This window comes from Crocodylus siamensis, chromosome 7 (genome assembly GCF_052110815.1).
Source record: "Crocodylus siamensis isolate JL-2025a chromosome 7, ASM5211081v1, whole genome shotgun sequence".
Taxonomy (NCBI): Eukaryota; Metazoa; Chordata; order Crocodylia; family Crocodylidae; genus Crocodylus; species Crocodylus siamensis.
The window spans coordinates 13,531,237-13,549,456 of NC_143401.1; the positions used below are offsets into that span (position 1 = coordinate 13,531,237).

The following is an 18,220-nucleotide window of genomic DNA, read 5'->3' on the forward strand; positions in this document are numbered from 1 at the left end:
CCAGCTCCACTGTCTAGTAAAACACTTTCTCCCAAGAGATTTTTTTCAAGGTAGCTTTTTCTTAGGTGAGGAAGAAGATTGCAGATAGTGATTTCTGAAGCAGAGTTGGTTTCCTTCCAAAATAGTGTGTACAAACAGATATATAGACTTGGTTTAAAGTTTCTTTCCCTCAGAAAGATATAAACCTTCAGTTAGGGGGTGAATGCTATGTTCTAAAGTGTTACACCCAGATAATACACAGCAGCTGGGCACCCAGGGCAGTGACAATGCACAGAGGCCGTGGTGACTTCCAGCTACCATCCCATCAATGCAGCCATACGTCTGCAGAGACAGTTGTAATTTTTCTGCTCCATTGCCAAAGCTGGTGCTGTCCCAGTTGCCACACCTTAATTATGCTACTGAGATGATATCCTGGAGGAGAAGAAAGTCATCAGGAACAGGCAGCATGGATTCACCAAGGGCAAGTCATTCATGACCAACCTGATTGCCTTCTATGATGAGATGACTGGCTCTGGGGATGTAGGGAAAGCAGTGGACATGATATACCTTGATTTTAGCAAGGTTTTTGATATGGTCTCCTACAGCATTCTTGCAAGCAAACTAAGGAAGTATGGGTTGGATGAATGGACTGTAAGGTAGATAGAAAGCTAGCTGGATTGTCAGGCTTAACGGGTATTGATTAATGCCTTGAGGTCTAGTTGGCAGCCAGTATCAAGTGGAGGGCCCCAGGGGTCAGTCCTCGGGGTGGTTTTGTTCAGGATCTTCATTAACGATCTGGAAAATGGGATGTAGTGTACTCTCAGCAAGCTTGCAGATAACACCAAGCTGAGGGGAGCAGTAGCTACACTGGAGAGTAGAGACAGGATTCAGAGAGACTTAGGCAAATTGGAGGATTGAGCCAAAAGAAATCTCATGAAGTTCAACAAGGACAAGTGCAAAGTCCTGCACTTAGGATGGAGCAATCCCATGCACCAGGACAGGCTGGGGGCTGACTGGCTGGGCAGCAGCTCTGCAGAAAAGGACCTGGGGGTTACAGTCAACAAATAAGCTGGATATGAGTCAACAGTGTGCCCTTGTTGCCAAGAGGGCTAACGGCATCCTGGGCTGCATTAGTAGGGGAGTTGCCAGCAGATCAAGGGTAGTAATTATTCCCCGCTATTCTACACTGGTGAGGCCACATCTGGAGTACTGTGTCCAGTTCTGGGCCCCCCCACTACAGAAAGGAAGTGGACAAATTGGAGAGAGTCTAGTGGAGGGCAATAGAAATGGTTAGGGGGCTGGGGAACATTTCTGAGAAAGCCTGAGGAAACTGGGCATATTTAGTCTAGAGAAGAGAAGACTGAGGGGATTTAATAGCAGCCTTCAACTACCTAAAGGGGGGTTCAAAAGAGGATGGAGCTGGACTGTTCTCAGTGTTGGCAGATGACAAAACAAGGAGCAACGGTCTCAAATTGCAGCAAGGGAAGTTTAGGTTGGATATTAGGAAAAGCTTTTTCACTTGCAGGGTGGTGAAGCACTGGAACGGGTTAGCCAGAGCAGTGGTGCAATCTCCATCCTTGGAGGTTTTTAAGGCCCGGCTCGACAAAGTCCTGGCTGGGATATGGTTGGGGACGGTTCAACTTTGAGCAGGCGTTGGACTAGATGATCTCCTGAGCTCTGTTCCAACCCAAATTTTCTATAATTCTATGACTATATGAACTGTGCAAGGTGGGGAGGGAGGAGGTGTTGGAAGAAAGAAAAGCAAGCAATTTGTTTCTGAAATGTAGTGGATATCATGTTCATCTCAAACTTGGCAGGTCCTTTATTCGAATCCAGCAGAAATATATATCAGCTTTTCTTTCTCGTCTCCCTTCATGGGCCTTCTATGGCTGAGACACTTTTACAAACACAGCTGTATTATCTCTATTTTTTTATTAGTCACCATTACTTTGAGGAAATGCAATATGGTGGTTGTTTACTACCCTGCTGTGTTCAAGAATTAAAAGTGAGAGCCCTATCTTGCAGCTCTTCTCCATAACCTACTGCTGTTCTCTGAGCTTGATACCGGTACTTTATGGCACAATGATTTCATGAATCACATGTATCCTTTCAAAGAAAGTCCATATTTACTTGTACATGATGTGCATTTATTTCTATATGTAATTCACCTTGATGTGTGCAGTAGACAAACGCTGCTGTGTTTCTCTCCCATTTAACAAAGTGAAAGAAAGGAAGGGGTGGGGAGCAAGAGAGAGAGCATGGGTAGACTTGCTCAGCAAGATTTTAATTGCTGGGAGCCTGCCTAGCTCAGTCCATAAAGCACGAGCCTCTTAAAGTCACAGTCAGGCTTTGAGTCCCACACTAAGTACAATTCATCTTTTGTTTTCCTTGAAACCCCTGTCAGGCAAAGATATTTTCAGAATCCATTTCCATTGTTTTTTTCCAAAAATTGCTCACTGACAGTACCCAAACTTTCATCCCAAATGCAGGAATTTGTTGGTAATTTGTGTCGTTTGATTTAGGCTCGACATTTTACAACTCACATTTGAATCTACAGTAATATTATAGGTTACGCTTATCAGTTTCTTTTTTTCTATCAGGTTAAAATGCTAAAGAAATAACAGCGGTGAAAACTGATAGTGGGGAAAAAAGGGCGAGTCACTAAGAAAGAACTGGCTGAAAGAACTAGGATTACTTAGTCTGGAGGAGACAAGATTGAGGGGAGATTTGATAACAGGCTTCAAATACCTAAAGGGTGTTATAAAGAAGAGTGTTTATTCCTTGTGGCTGTAGGGTACAGGACAGGGAGCACCAGTCAAACAAGGAAAAATTAGGTTGGATATTAGAACTTTTTCATTATGAGAGTAGCTAAGCATTCAGCTAAACCACAGAGAGAGTTGTAGACTTTCCATCCCTGAAAGTCTTTACGAGTGGGTTAGACAAACACTTGGCTAGGAATATTTTAGACAGGAAAGATCCTGTCTTTAGGAGGCGGTTGGACTAGATGGCCTCCTCGGGATCCCTCCGACCTTATTTTTCTACGATTCCATGAATAGCAAAAAAAAATCTAGGAGTAAAATGAGAAAAGTAAAAGTGAAAAATGAGGTAAAATTGGCAAGAGCTATTGAAGACCACAAGAAGGACTCTTACAAATAAGTCTGACGCAAAAGAAAGACCAGCAGAGCTGTGAGTTCACTTTCAAATAGTGACAGTGAGCTACAAACAGAAGATGCAAGGAAGTTAAAGCTCCTCAAGGACCGCTTTGCTTCAGTCTCTACAAATAAAGAAATACCACGAGCCTTAGATCAGACAACTAACAAAATGAATATAAAAATAGGAAACACTGCAGGTCATAAAAACTAAAGACAGCCTGAGGGCTTTTGACAAATATGGATGTACTGAAGTCAGCGGAGCTGACAGAATTCATCCCAGGTTGCTGAAGGAACTGGATGAAGAAATCATGGAGCCACTGATAATGTTTGCAAGGTCATGGATGACAGAAAAGGTCCCAAAGGGTTGGAGTACAGCTAACATAGGTATAACATCTTTAAAAAGGGGGAAAAGGAGGACCTGGGGAATTATAGGCTGGCCAGTCTGTCTTCAATACCTGGGAAGTGAGTGCAGCAAACTCTACAGTCATTTGCAAACACTTGGAGGAGGAAGCGGTGATCACTAGCAGCCAACAGAGTTGTTAAGAACAAAGCATGCTAAACCAACTTGATTTCCTACTATTACATGAATAACTAGTTTGATGGATGGATGAGGGAATGCAAAGGACATTATATATATGGTCTTTGGTAAGGCTTGTGATATTCTCGCAAGTGAATGAGAGAAGTGTGAATTAGAAAGAATGACAATGAGGTGGATATTTAATGGATTGAATAATTCCAAACAACACTGAACTATAAACGAACCACTGTCTGAATGGCAGGAAATCTCAAGTGGGGCTTCTCACGGGTCTCTTCTGGGTCTGGTGCTTAACATTTGTATTAACAGTTCAGATGCAGGAATAGAGAATGTGCCGATTAAGTTTGCAGATGCCCCAAAACTCGGAGGAGTTTCAAGTGGTCTGGAGGGTGGAAGTAGAATGATCTTGATAAATAGGAGGGTTAATTACTAAAAAACAAAATGAAATTCAGCCAAGACACCTGTAAGGTGAGACATCTAGTGAAGAAATACCAGTACTGAGTGCACAAATCCAGGGCAGGGGATAATTGCCTAGGCAACAGTGCTGCCTAGAACGATCTGGGGGCATGAGATACAGTGACAGAAAATCTAAATTGGGGCTGCATTAACAGAGGTATTGTATATAAGGCATGGTACATGATAGTATTATGCTACCTGTGGCACTGAGTAGGCCACAGGTGAAGTATTGTTTTTGAGTCTGGGTACTGTATTTTAAGCAGGACATCAAGAAACTGGAAATTCAAAGACAAATGAAAGAAGTAATAAAGGAGCTGGAAAGCAAGCTCTCTAAGGAAGGGTTGAAGTAACAAAATCTGATGAATCTGGGGGGAAAAAGAGAGCAAGGTGAGGGGAGGGCAGGACAGCAGTTTTCAGGTGGCTGAAAGGCTGCTGTAAAAAGAGAGAACAATTGTTTTCCCTTGCCACAGATGGCAGGGCACAAGACAATAGTTTTAAATGGCAGCAAAAGAGATTTAGATTCAACCTCAGGGGAAACGTCCTGGCTGTTAGAACAACAGGACATTGGGACAAGCTGCCCAGGGAAACCTTGGCATCTCCTTCACTGGAGATTTACAGGGAGAAGCTGGTTAGGCAATATGTAGAGAATTATAAATGTCTGGTCTAACACCGACATTCAAATGAGATATTTTGTGGCCAATTAATTTGGATGCTCAAATCCTCGACATGTATTTTGAAGCATTGGGAAAATGCCCCGTTCCTTGAGGCAGGATTTTGAAGAAGGCGACTTAGCTGCATCATGGGAACATGCTAGCAACTGTATTAGAGGCACAGCATCCCTGTCATCTCCTTGCCTGGAGCTGATGACGGATGTCAACACGTGGCTTACCACCAAATGCAGCCGAGATGGAAAAGTTAGGTTGGTGTTTCATATCCAAAATTCAAAGGACAATGCCAGGTGTTCCCCAACCATGTCTTTAACTCAGTACTTTTCTTATGCTTTTTCTTGTTGTCTCCCTTTTTTCAAAAGTCCAACTTTATCATTCAATACACCAGGTATGGCTCTGCCTTCCAGCTCCTCTCACACTGGTGGGATAGGCTGCTGTTAGATTCATAGATTCACAGACTGTAAGGCCAGAAGGGACCTCAGACAACCACCGGGTCCAGCCCCCTGCACCAAGCAGGAAAGATACCTAGGAGTCAGGCAACCCCAGCAAGGTGACTGTCTAGTCTCCTCTGTGACATCAGGCAACATCTGCCCTTCTCCAGTGCTTCTTTCAACCAGTGGCAAGGAAGACAGCAGGAAGCCGAACCTAACCTGGAAATGTCCTCCAGCTCAACCTTTGGCAGACAAATCCCCCTTCAGCCACAAAGGACCAAGTCCCTCCTTTGGCCATTAGTCCCCGAGTGTTCGCAAGACTTCTTCCCTGATGGCCTCTACGCTTAGCTTGCACTAGAACAAAAACACTTGCATAGGCGTGTTCTTAACTTCCCTAGCAGAAAAAAAAATATTACATCAACTCCGATGTCACAGTGACAATATCAAGGGACTGCACATTCAGCTTAGAGGAAATCCATTCTCCGAACTCATCTTTCCTCCTCGTCTAGGACTTACCCATAAATGTAGTACATACAATTCCCCATTCCATTTAGTTCCCCCTTCAGGCAAACAGGGCATCTGTACCACTTCAAAAAAGAAAAAAAAACACTTGGGATTTTCCTTTTCCATTGCCACGGTGAGACGGGAATGTGAATCTGCCTGGCTTTTGAACTGGCATTCAGAAATACAAATCTGGAGCTGTAGCACATCTCATAGCAACTTGAATGCGGATTCTGCCCTTGGAACTCTCTCTTATGAATAACCAATGCTTCCATGGGTTTGTAGGAATATCATGTTTCCAGATTCAGATAAAGAGAGCAGAATTGTAAGAGGCTCAAAGATTTAATTAATACAACAATGAACTAACTAAGAATACGAAAAATCACACCTGGCGCCAGAAGGAGGGACTCTGGGCATGAGTCCCAGCTGCTACCAACTAAGCTAGTTGGGTTGCTGCCAGTATGAGTAGCTAAGCAGAAGACTTATTTGTGTACCATGTCCAATCCCAATTAGTATCCTCTACTGTCTGAAGCAAAGTGTTGAACTCCTGAATTAATCAGGCAGAGGCCTGGTTTAGGTACCTTAACATCTCTAAAGCAGTTTATTGGCCCAGTGTTCTTCAGTGCTACACTCTGACTACCCCTGCCTCCAAGTCCAGCTGCTGTTTCCTGAGAACCTGAGGACTATATAGATACTCAGAAGAGCTCTACAACTGCCGCCTGATCTGAGACCAGAAGCTCTCAAAAGCTTTAGTCCCTCTTGCTTCTTTAGTAGCCTCAGGCCATAACTGTCTCCAGTTTTGGAAAACTTCTGGCTGGACTGGCTCTCAGAATGCTCCCTGATGGGAATATTCCCTTGATGATATTACCCTACCAAGTTTAGAGGCTGGAATGAATATACATAGGGTCATAGAACCACAGGGCTGGAAGGGACCCCGAAGGATCATCGGGTCCAGCCCCCTGCATGAGTGGGAAAGACATCTGGGGTCAGACGACCTCAGCCAGGTGGCTGTCCAGTCTTCTCTTGAAGACCTCTAGGGTAGATGATTGCACCACCTCTGCGGGGAGCTTGTTCCACAGTCTGGACACCCTAGTTGTAAGGAAGTTTTTCCTAATGTTCAGCCTGAAACTATCTTCCAGGAGTTTGTGGCCATTGCTTCTAGTTTTCCCCCAGGGTTCACCAAGCCACTGATGTACGCCTCTGATATAGCGGTAAGCCGCAAGCAGGTCCCCTCTCAGCCTTCTTTTCTGTAGGCCGAAGAGTCCGAGATCCCTCAGCCTCTCCTCGTATGGCTTGCCATGCAAGTCCCTGATCATGCGGGTCACCCTCCTCTGGACCCTCTCAAGCTTTAGCATGTCTTTGTTGAAGTGCAGTGCCCAGAACTGGACACAATACTCCAGCTGCCTTTAAGAAGAACCCGTTGTGGGCACGCCAGTTGTAATGAAGAAAGAGTGGTGCTATTCTGAAGGAAGTAGTCCTGTATTGCTCACATAAAAGGACGTTCAGAAACAAAGCACCATCCAATGAAACAAAACAAATAAAGAAGATGTTTGAACCTGCCCGCTCCATTCTCTGCTGAAGTGTTTATTCAAAGGGATCATTCAAAGAGGATTATCATCTGAAGGCTGGCAGAAGGAATGGCAGGGTGCCACCTTTGCAACTCTGTTCCTGAAGTATGAGCAGAAGCTAGACCACACTGCTTTGTCCACCATACAACATTTGGCAAAGGCTGTGAGAGTCCGGTGTCCTGCATCCCTGTGGGAGCTCGCTACTCGGACACACAATCACATGAGAGCTGCCGCACTAATGTGAGGGCGAGGCAAGACTTCCTGTGTTTTGGTGTGTTTGCATTTTCTTCCAACCTGGTTTTCATGGAGGGGAAACCATCTCTCTTCTTTAGGAAGTTTGTTAGGATTCTTCGCAATTCGAGGTGCTAGACTTCGGAAGAACCTTCCTACCCCCAGCTCTGACTTCGGTGGCAGGGGACAAGGCTGCAAGCAAAGGCCCCATGTCTTACTGCCATTTTGCTCCCTTGTCTTGCTTTTGGGAAGCAAATTACCCAACTGGCCTCCAAGGAGAAGCTGGCATATATGAGTGTAACCCCACTTGTACTGTAGAAGGGAACTTTCCTGATGCACCCATCCTGAGAAAGTCAGTATGAACCTCTTGAACATGCTTAATGGGGATATGGGGTGTCTGTGGGCCATGTTGGGTGTAGCACTGAGGTCAAGGGGGGGAGTCTGTGTGGCACGTGGCTCAGAGGGGAGGGTTGTGGGAGAACTCTCTGTGAACCGGGGCAAGACAAAGGAGACTGTAATAAGCTGTCTTATTGAAAACACTGACTGGTCAGAGCTGGGTGAGCTCTGGATCCCACTGGTAGAGGTAGAAGGAAATCTGTCCAATGTCCCAGGAACTGAAGGAGGTTGTGGGGGTATTTGGATGACTTCTCTCTCAGCCAGAGATGTGCATCCTGACCTGGGCACCTGCTGGGAAGAAGGAATAACGCAAGCATGTTGGACCCATCCAGAGGCTCCAGAGAAAGTGGATTCACAGTGTGCTGCTCACCAGACTCAGAATATGAAGAATATCAATCAGGGACAGCGAAGCTTATTGTCTACCAAGCTTATTTTATTCTACCAGCTAATTTTCTACCAAAGAGCAATATAATGTATATGTGTATATATTGTGCTTTTTAATATTTTATTTTCTTTGTCAGGTTTTCATTTGTTGTTCGGTTGTTATGAGTTTATCTTTTACTATAATAAGAAATATTTTTGTATATTCATTCTTATTCACTGAGAAAAATTTGATGCCAGGTACCCACACTAGGTGCTGTTGGGTTTTTATATATATATATATATATATATATAAAAAAAAAACACACACACACACACACACACACACATATATGTATATATATATATACACACACACACATATGTGTGTGTGTGTGTGTGTGTGTGTGTGTGTGTGTGTGTGTGTGTGAAGCAAACACAGCTGGGTTGTACATTTGGCATGGCATAGCCCTTACACCTGTATTTACAGGGTCTCAGAAATGTAGATAATTTGCCTCCCATTTGTCTTCTAGCTACTTCAGAGTACGGTGCTAAACCAGAGCTGTTCTACCCTGGTGCGCTGCTGCGCTGCAATGAGAAATGGAATTGCTCTACTGCAAGAGGAGAAGACCAGGTTTGCGTCTGACCGCTTACACCACTTCACCACCCCAACACAGCCTGGAAGCCAAAGGAGAAATCCTAACAAACTTCTTAATTTAAGTGATGGGCCAATATCTCTTTCAGATCCTGCAATCTTTTATACACTACAGCCCTTCTACAGCTTCTCTGATTTTTGTACAGAGTCAATCAGTGTTCCTAGATTCTTTATTTTTCCTAATTAGGAGGGTCCTTTCATTCAGAGACATGGCAAGGGACAGAGAATGGTTCTCTCTCTCTATCATCTATGTCAGTGGCTCACAATCTACTGCCCATGACCTGGATCCAGCACATGGGGCCAAGATCCCACATGAGGCTAGGGTTAAATGGACTGGGCACTGTGGGTCTAGGTCAGTATGTGATGATCACTAAATGTTTTTACTGAGAATTCAAGTTTTCTTTTGAAAGCGTATGTAGATTAAGTGGGTTTTTTTTCCTGCCACATCTAGGTTCATTATTAATGATGGAGAGCGGCAGGAAGTGGTGGCAAGGGTTTGTAATATGAGATCCATTCTCACTAGCTCATTTTTGGGAAACAGCAAAGCAGTGTCATAGTTATTATATTTGTCTCGTGTGAAATGTCCCTGTTTGAAAGTGGGCAGAAACAAATCTCTCTCTTTCACAAACATAGTCACATGTTTTTCCTGGATTCTCTCTCCCTGGAGAAAAAGTGCCTCTTTCATTCAGAGTCATGGCAAAGGGAAGCAATGCAGATTTCTTGCTTTATGTCAGTGGTGCTCAACCTTTCCAGCCTTGGCTGCCCCCATGCCCTAGATCTAGTCATGGCATGACCCCATCTGGCACATGGGGCAATGCCATCTGGCTGATGGGGGTCCCCATGCATCCAGAAATGTGTGTGTGTGGGGGGGGGGAGGAACAGTGGCAACATTAATTCGTCTACCTCTCCCTGATCACCAAATTTGCAGACCCATGGGCAGCCCTGGAGGCCAAATCCACCCCACAGGTCTGTAAGCTGAGTACTACTACTCTATCTTTTAGCTCAACATACAACTCATGAGTCATATTTTGGATAAAAAGCACATCTGTATTTTGCTTTCTGTAAGTAGGTGGAATGAATTAATAAAAAGCCCTCTTCTTTCATAAAGAACTATATGACTAATGTCATTGCAAGGAGGGAAAATAATTGCTAAAAGCTGGGAAATAGGGATGCACTTGTGAAAGGGCAGACTACAGTTATCTAAGCTTGCACTGAAATCAGTAAAAGAAAGAAAAAAGAATGCTAGCTTTCTTGAAACAAAATTGATATGCTTCCTTCATGTCTTCCATATCTGAAGACAAAATAGCTATTTTCATTTCCTTTAAGTGCCCTACTTTGCAGTTAGGGCTGCCAGGCTCTGGAATGGGCTCCCAAGGGAGGTGGTGCTCTCTCCTACCTTGGGGGTCTTCAAGAGAGGGCTGGACAGATATTTGGCTGGGGTGATATGACCCTGGCACCTGTTCCTGCCCGGGGCAGGGGGTCGGAACTGATGATCTGTTTAGGTCCCTTCCGACCCTAAGCACTATAGTATGATACTATTTTGGCAGGGGGAAGGGGGGATTATTAGGAACTAATTGGACAAGATATTTCCTCCTTCCTAACAGGGAAATAAAATCATCTCTGAAACAGTTACAAGGTTTGCATGTTGGATTCAAATAAATCCAACCTCTTCTTTTTTTTCTCCTTAGCAAAAGTTTGTCTTATGTAGCAAATAACATTACCATTCTTCTTCATGTTACCTTACACACTTTCAGATGTTCTCCATGCTGTGGTGTGCAGGGTAAACTCTGAAAGTTAATTCTCGGAAGTCAATTCAATATCTTCTGATAATGAAGAAGAAACAGGGCATTTGCAACACTAAAGAAAATACCAATTTTTTTCATCTCATTGTTCCTGTAAGAAGGGAAATAAAGGTTTTTCTGTTTTTAGGAAAGGAATTTGGAAACATAAAACTAGATCTCTACCAAATGGCAGAGCTATTTTACTACAGGTGTTTTTTTCTGAATGCTCTTTTATGAATAATCGGTGCTATTAGACTTTTGCCACAAGAAAATGTTTCCAGATTCAGCATGGGATGTTGAGAGGGTCATTATCAGATGTTCAGAACTTTCTTTTGAGGGGAGAAGGAGGAGGAAAAGAACATCCCTGCTATGGCATGAATACAGGTCTCTGCGACAAAAGTGCTCTGCATCATATCTGAAGTTTCTGGGAAGCTGTTTCTAGTTAGTAAACCTTTTCACAAACAGAAATAGCTCAGCAGAAGGATTCAACATTTGTCTGTGTCTCACCTCTAGCCCTTTTCCCTATTCTTCTCCCTTTGTCTTTGGAAAAAACTCTGACTTCATTAATGGAAGATGACGATCCCCAGTTTCCACAAAGGGACAGATGATCCCTTAAAAAAACTTGGTGTTACAATTTTCCAGACAACTGGAGAAGTCTCCACAAATAGCTAGTGTAGGGAAACATTTGTCTGTTGTTTCTGACCTCAATTAAGGAGGTATCAGCTGGACCCCTACCAGATATCTAGAAGCAATGTGAATTTATCAAACTAATTGGAAGTTTCAAATAGACCTAAATGTACAAACTCATAAGAGGATCTAATTTCCTACCACCTTGCCCGATTAAGGAGCAGGAAGCACTACTAAGGAAAAGATACGCAGTGAGAAGGAAGTCTCTTTACTCAGAAAGGAGTGCAACAAGTAGAGTTGAAATGCATGCTTTCAGCTGGAAATTGGAAGAGCAAGCAGGTAAGACCTAGCCCTAGGGCTAAGTACAGGCAGTCAAAAAGCCCAAGGCTGAATCAATTCAATCTTTGCAGGTTAGCCTAAGCTGCATAAATTGACCCGAAAAGCAAGTAAACAGATATTCACTTTTGATTCTAGAAATGCAGCCATATTCCTGCAGTGGCCCAGGCCAGGGGCACTAGAGCACGCCTGCCTAGAGCAGACAGCTTGGGCCAAGGCTAGCCTGCCCACCGTGCAAGGGGGGGGGGGGAGTTTATGGGAGGTGCAATGCATCCTGGGATGCTGGTGGAGTGAGTTAACTTCAATCTGGAGGAGATCTGGCAGAGATCTGGGACAAAAGTTCAATAAATGGATTTAACCTAAATCACTTGTCTGATACTTCATCTCTCCAGGTTTAAACCAGTTTTGGCCATTTTGAAAATGGTTTATGTGCACTAAACTTCTGTTGTGCTACACACTTGAACCAGTTTCCCATCACTTATACCAGTTTATGTGTAATTCCTGTCCCTAGCCTGAGTGTAACACTTTAGCACTCGCCACTTCTCTATACTGCAATTATGCATGGCCCTGGGCGTGTGGGGCTGAGCATGTCCGTCCACCCATGTATGCTGGTACCTCCAGAACTAGAAGTTCCCGAGGAGTCCTCTATGCTTCCCCCCTGCCCATACCCCTGCCCCTGCCATAGTGCCAGCTCTTATACCCTCACAAGCAAAGAAGCTTCATAAGGGCTCCTGTAAGGGCTCATTATCACATTCCTCCCACAATTCAACATAGCTGTTACAACAGCAAGGTACTTTACTAAGGGTTCACATTCACAGACTAGTTGCAATAGAGTATCCTTATTAAAGCAGGGCATTCAGCTGCCTAGAGCAGAATGTAAGAGACACTTCACCCAAAGGCACTTTTTCCTCCTCTCTTCTTACCATCATGGCATTTCCTATTTCCCATTCTCTTTTACAAGACTTCCCGCCGCTCTACCTGGAAGTTCCTTTCCCATCCAGGCTTCCTATAGATCTGTAGTTTGGGACCGGGTTCTTTTATCATCATTAACACATCAGAAACTTGTGACAGCTAGACTTGTGCTTTGTACTTCTTGAAGGTGGAACACCCCTCTCAACAGTTGTAGAAGGAATGAGACTCTAAATGCCCTATGCACTCCATTTCTTTTCTGACTCTCCTTCATAAACTGCTAGAGATGTCATTTTGCTGGTATGCCTTCTCTTTCCTGTCTTCTGTAGAAACAGTCTTTCTTTCTCTACTGCACTCAGATGGTTGTACACTGTGAATAGAGGCCAGAAACATGCCTCACTCTCAGCTTTCCCTCCTGTTCAGAGAGCCAGTGCAGACCTGCCCAGAAGATCTCCAGGATCTTCCTCTGGAACTTACTCAGGATCACTAGGAACAGGTACACTGGGTTAACGCAGTACCAGAACTTGGACTTGACCAGCCGATTAACGACTAGATCCCTCTCCCAAAGGAGAAGGAACTACAATATCTCCACCCATTTCTGCAATTAGCCAGACACCCTGGCCTTCAGCTCAGACCAGATGACCAAAGGAAAGGGATGGGTGGCAGAAGGTAAATGCCCAGACAGTGTTGAAGTCCATTCTCAGGTTGTTATAGACTCTCATTTATGGGCATTAGACAGGGGGTGACTCCAGTTGGTTCCAGTCTCCCAGGCTGACTGGTGGGACTCCTTTCTGCACAAGCCTCAAGTCTTGGCATTCATTACATCCAGCACCCACCAAAGCCATCCCTGGAAGGGCCCACTCATATTCCTGGCCTGGTTTTGCTTCCCCAGGCCATTAGCCCAGGTATCCTTGAAAAGAGAATTAAGACTGAAAACACATGGACCTTTTATCCAGGGTGCCAAATGTATACTTATTGATCCCAATTGACTTTGACTTCCCCTGATTCACCAAGGGAAAGAATGCTACAGCCAGCTGAAAAATACTCTGCCTAAAAGCCTGAGATATGTCTACCCAGTAAATGTATTGCTATAGCTGGCCAATAGGCTGAGCTGAATAAATATCACTGAAGTTGATAAAGCCCCACTTTCAGTTTAGCCGGTCTGCAAACACATAGCATATGTTCTCTTACTTCCCCATTGAAAGGCTAACTGTCCTTGTAACAGGGAACCCTAGCCCTATCACCTCCAGAGGGATGAAGACAAAAGAATAGAGCAGAAACCCTTTAAGGCTTAGACTTTTGTAGCCCAGAGTCAAATGCTGTGAGACTGCAAAAGGATACTTGGAAGAAGAAGCTAGTTGTATAGAAAATCAGTCCTTTTAACCAGGCACAGGAAGACAGGTGACAGGAAGGAGGTGGAGTCAGTGCAGTAGATAAACCCAGTGCTGGAGCCAGAGCAGGCAATCTGGCCTTGACCTAGACAGAGAGAGGAGCTTCTGCTAGCTGAAGTTGTGAGCAAGAAAGCAAACCTGGGAAGGTATCCTAAAGGGCTGGAAGAGAGCTAGCTGTTGTTGCCAGCCTCAGCCATTTCTGGGGCTGCAGACATGTAGCTGTGCTTGAATGCCTCAAAGCGAGCTTTTGTAGTTTGTGGGGAAAGGTTTGTTTTCTAGCAGTTAAAGACCCAAGATGGGGGTTGTGTTGAGTTGGACATCAGCTGATTGATGTTTTGTGTTCTCTTTCTACCAAAGGCTTGGGTTGTGGCTATGGGGGTGGTTTGGAGGCCACAAGAGGTGCCTAGAAGGCACCTAATGCTGTGAGCTCTACAAGAGGGAGAGGAAATAAAGGGACAGTTCTGCAGGGCCCAGAGTAGGGGTAAGATGTTTTAAAGACAGAGCCAGGGGACCCAGAAAATAAAGTTGGTGCAATATCTGTAAAGCATAGGTGTGGCTGGAGGCTACAACTAGTGTTCCTAAGGCACAGTTTGAATTGGTAGGGCCCCAATTCATACACTTGGGGCACCAGTGCCAGTGAGGTACAGAAGAAGAGCTGCTGGAGGCAGGGCACTGAAGCACATGCAGAAACAGGGTACCAACAGAACCGGTGAGCTAGGCCAAGCCAGGACTCATTAAGCCCACATACAGACTCTGGGGATTGCCTCCCTGATTAGCAGATTGATAACACCGAGACAGCAGGCAAAAGAGAGAGAGGGCAGTGTCTTAGACTGGACTGGGGCAGGACTAGGCTGTGCCATGGCTCCCTGGGAGCAGGTCCTGTGTTCAGTCCTGCATTAAGGGAAGAAGCAATGGGGGTGCCAGCTCTAGAAGCAACAAAAGTTGTAGATAATCTCTGCTTTTCAGGACACGGGTATAAAATACTAAACAACAGAGTAAAATGTAAAATAATCTCCAGGAAAGGAAATAGGATTTTGTGCTTTGCTCATAGTCATTATTTCACCCAGTAGACAGCCAGAGTGTAGTTTGTGACTAACTCTGATGTGATCATCACCTAGTGCCTAGGAGCTGTCCTATTCTGTTTCCTCAGCACCAGTATGGGCTGGGGGCTGATTGGCTGGGCAGCAGCTCTGCAGAAAAGGACCAGGGGGTTACAGTAGACAATAAGCTAAATATGTACCAACAGTGTGCCCTTGTTGCCAACAAGGCTAATGACTTCCACAGCTGCATTAGTAGGAGTGTTGCCAGCAGATTGAGGGAAGTGATTATTCCCAGCTGGAGAGTGTTGGAGACTGTTTGCTAAAGTAAGCTATGTAAAAATATAGTGGAGTGGAGAAAAAGGAAAAAAATCAATGAATCCAGTGGATCTAAGACAATCTGCTACCAGTCTGGCTACTATTCTCTTCTGTCAAGTCTCTCCTGGCAGCACAGGTGATAATTTATACTGTGTGGCTGCAAGTAGCCAGATGTAAACTAGAATAAGTGTATATCTTGTATGTTGGGGATGTGCATGAAAACAATCTTAGCCATAGGCCTGTCTTTTGCCTCTTTTATCAGCAGCCCATCTACTAATACACCTGTGATTGGGGTAATTGCTTTGAATGTTTTGTAAAGCACTTGGAAGGTGAAAAGCACTGCCCTATGGCTATTGATAGTAACATAACCTGACACAGAAAAGAAAGTGGAGAAATGATAAGTACATCTTCTAGACAATCAATGCCTTGAACTTGCAATAATATTAGAGAAGTGTTTACTTACTGTGCATGAAGTGGACAGATGTATTTGTACAGAGTACCTTTTTAATGTGCTGTTCCCTCACTATCATTATTCATCTAACAGACGAAGAACTGACATTTGTATAACTACCAGGCTTGAATTATTTCTTACAAACTTCTTTCTTTCTCTCCTTCTTTCTGCTGCAGAGTTTATCCCTTTTTATGTATAATTGCACATGAGAACAACTGTTACCCTTTCTCTTTTTTTTAATTCTGTATGTCTTCTTGTAAATGTAATACCTGCACACCCACACTTGGTTTGTGTATGCTAAAGTGTGTGTCTTTTGGTTGTGTATTGTGTTTTGTAGAGGTGCACTGATACATCAGTCCGATATCAGATCACAACTGTTGTAAAGAAAATTGTCTGTATTGGACATTGGCCTGATATGGATGATAATTTGGCTGATAAATGGCCAGTGCATGTGTGCAGCATGTAGGCAGTGAGGAGCAGAGCTGGGCAGCTTGGAGAACTGCATGCAGCTGGTAAGTCTGGTGTGGGGGGAGGGGAGGGAAGGGTGTCGTGGGACAAATCAAGGCCCCCATGGTAAGGAAGGGAGTGGGGCTGGGGCAGGGCTGGGGCAAGCGCTGCTCAGCTGGGATGGGGCAGGTGCAGGATGGAGCTGTGGCTCATCCAGGAGGCAAGGGGAGGGAACGGGGTGGTTTCTGCTGCTGCATGCCGCTTGTCTGGGTACCATTCATCTGGTGCTCATCTGCTTATCTGGTAGCTCCTGCTGCTGGTCCTGCCACTAGTCTGGGAGGGCATGGGGGGGGCATGTGCCTCTGGATCTGTGTGGGATGGGGTGGGGTGGGGCAGGCTGGGGCCAGGGCTGTGCCGGGCTCTTCCCAGCAGGAGATCTGGATGTCCAGGATGCAGCCATAGGCCTGGGCTCTTGGTGCTGTTTCACAGCTATTTCATTTCAGCCATATGTTTGACTGGCAGACTTGGGCCAGGGTGAAGCCTTGCACAGTTTGAGCCAGGGTGAGATCTGGCACTTGTTTAGCTAGTCCTCAGTGCAGTATAGACCTGGATGGGTTTTGCTGCCCAGTTCAGGCCCAGTGAGATGGTCCTGACCTTTCCTTTGAGTTCTGTTGTTTTCTGCCCAACAGAGCTGGGATTGGGACTAAGAGTTTTGGGGTGTGGTATGCTGATGAAAGCCACAGTTAACCTCTCAAAGCCAACACGCAGAAGTGGAGGTTAGTGCTCTACTATTTCTCCATGAGCAATGAAGCCCCTTGCAACACAGAAAGACCCATGCTCTCAAGCAGCTCCCCACAGTGCAGTGAACCCAAGGAGCAGCTCATAGGACTCTCCAGTGTGGGTCCCCCTCTCCAGCCCATTGCTAAAGGGCAGGTATAAGGGTTCAGGCCCCTGGAACTACTAGATTGCCTGGGTATGGGTGAAGCCAACTTTGTTCTGTAGTTAATTGTGTTTTTAAAATTATATTTAGTGTTTTTGTTTATTTTATTCTCTGTAATTAAATTGGGTTTTTGTGTTTATACTACTTGTGAGGAGGGGGTTTTGTTTACACAAGACACCCCAGCAAATTTAGCATTCCCAGATTTCTGGGTTGGGGCTTGAGCCACTAGTATAATTTATCTGGTACCCCAAAATGTGATCCCAGCCTTCTTTGCTGCTGACCAGTGCCTGGCAGAAGGGTTACATAAAGAAGAATCTGGAGGTACTGGAGTTTAACAGGAAAAGACAATATGAGACAGGATGAGAAAAGATGTGACAATTCAAGGGAGGAAGAGCGGGCAGAGGACAAGATGAAATGGCACCAGTGCAGACCAGAAGACGATGCGAGATGGGATGATAAGAGACTTGGATGTGACTGGATTTGGTAAAGTGAGATGGCATGGAATGGAAAAGGGAGATAAGAGAGGATGGCATGACAGATTGAAAGAAGCGGTTGAGATGAGACAGGATAAGAGAAAATAGGACAAGATATGAAGAAGATAAATGGTTGGGTTGGACAAGCTCTTACAGAGAGCTTTCAGGCAGAGCAGAGCAAGGCATGTTTGCTCAGGCATCCTGAGCTGACCACATGTACTTTTGCTGCTGGCTTTAGCTAAGGACCCACTGCTCAGTGTCTTCCCCTCTCCTGCAGCTGAGTTAGTCTATACTGCCATGAGGGTTTGTAAGAAATGCAAAAGAAACAAAGAAAGATTAAAAAAACAAACCCCCCCCCCCCCAACCAACCCCTGCTTACTTAGCTTTGGTGCTGACTCCATGTCTCTGGCTTGCTAGGCTCTTCCCATGCTTCACTCCCCAGTTGCCTCTTGCTGTTCAGAGGCTTTGAACAAAGCCCACATGGGGTCCGTACAGACAAAATAAACAAAAGAGAAGCCTTGCTTATGGCCCTTTCCAGGGCTATTTGACTTCATCTTACCCCAGGCTCAGGGCAGCTG

General features: G+C 44.9%; 1 protein-coding gene across 2 annotated transcripts in view; it reads left to right on the plus strand.

Annotated features, from left to right (window-relative positions):
- The window catches only part of ZCCHC17 (zinc finger CCHC-type containing 17), a 94,319-nt gene extending 76,356 nt beyond the window's left edge, over positions 1-17,963 (plus strand). For both annotated transcript variants that reach the window (XM_090058012.1, XM_090058011.1), the window contains exon 8: positions 8,811-17,963. In XM_090058012.1, coding sequence (XP_089914138.1) covers positions 8,811-9,119 — 309 coding nt within the window. In that variant the 3' untranslated portion in view covers positions 9,120-17,963. The remainder of the gene's footprint in view (positions 1-8,810) is intronic.
- Positions 17,964-18,220: the final 257 nt, after the last annotated feature.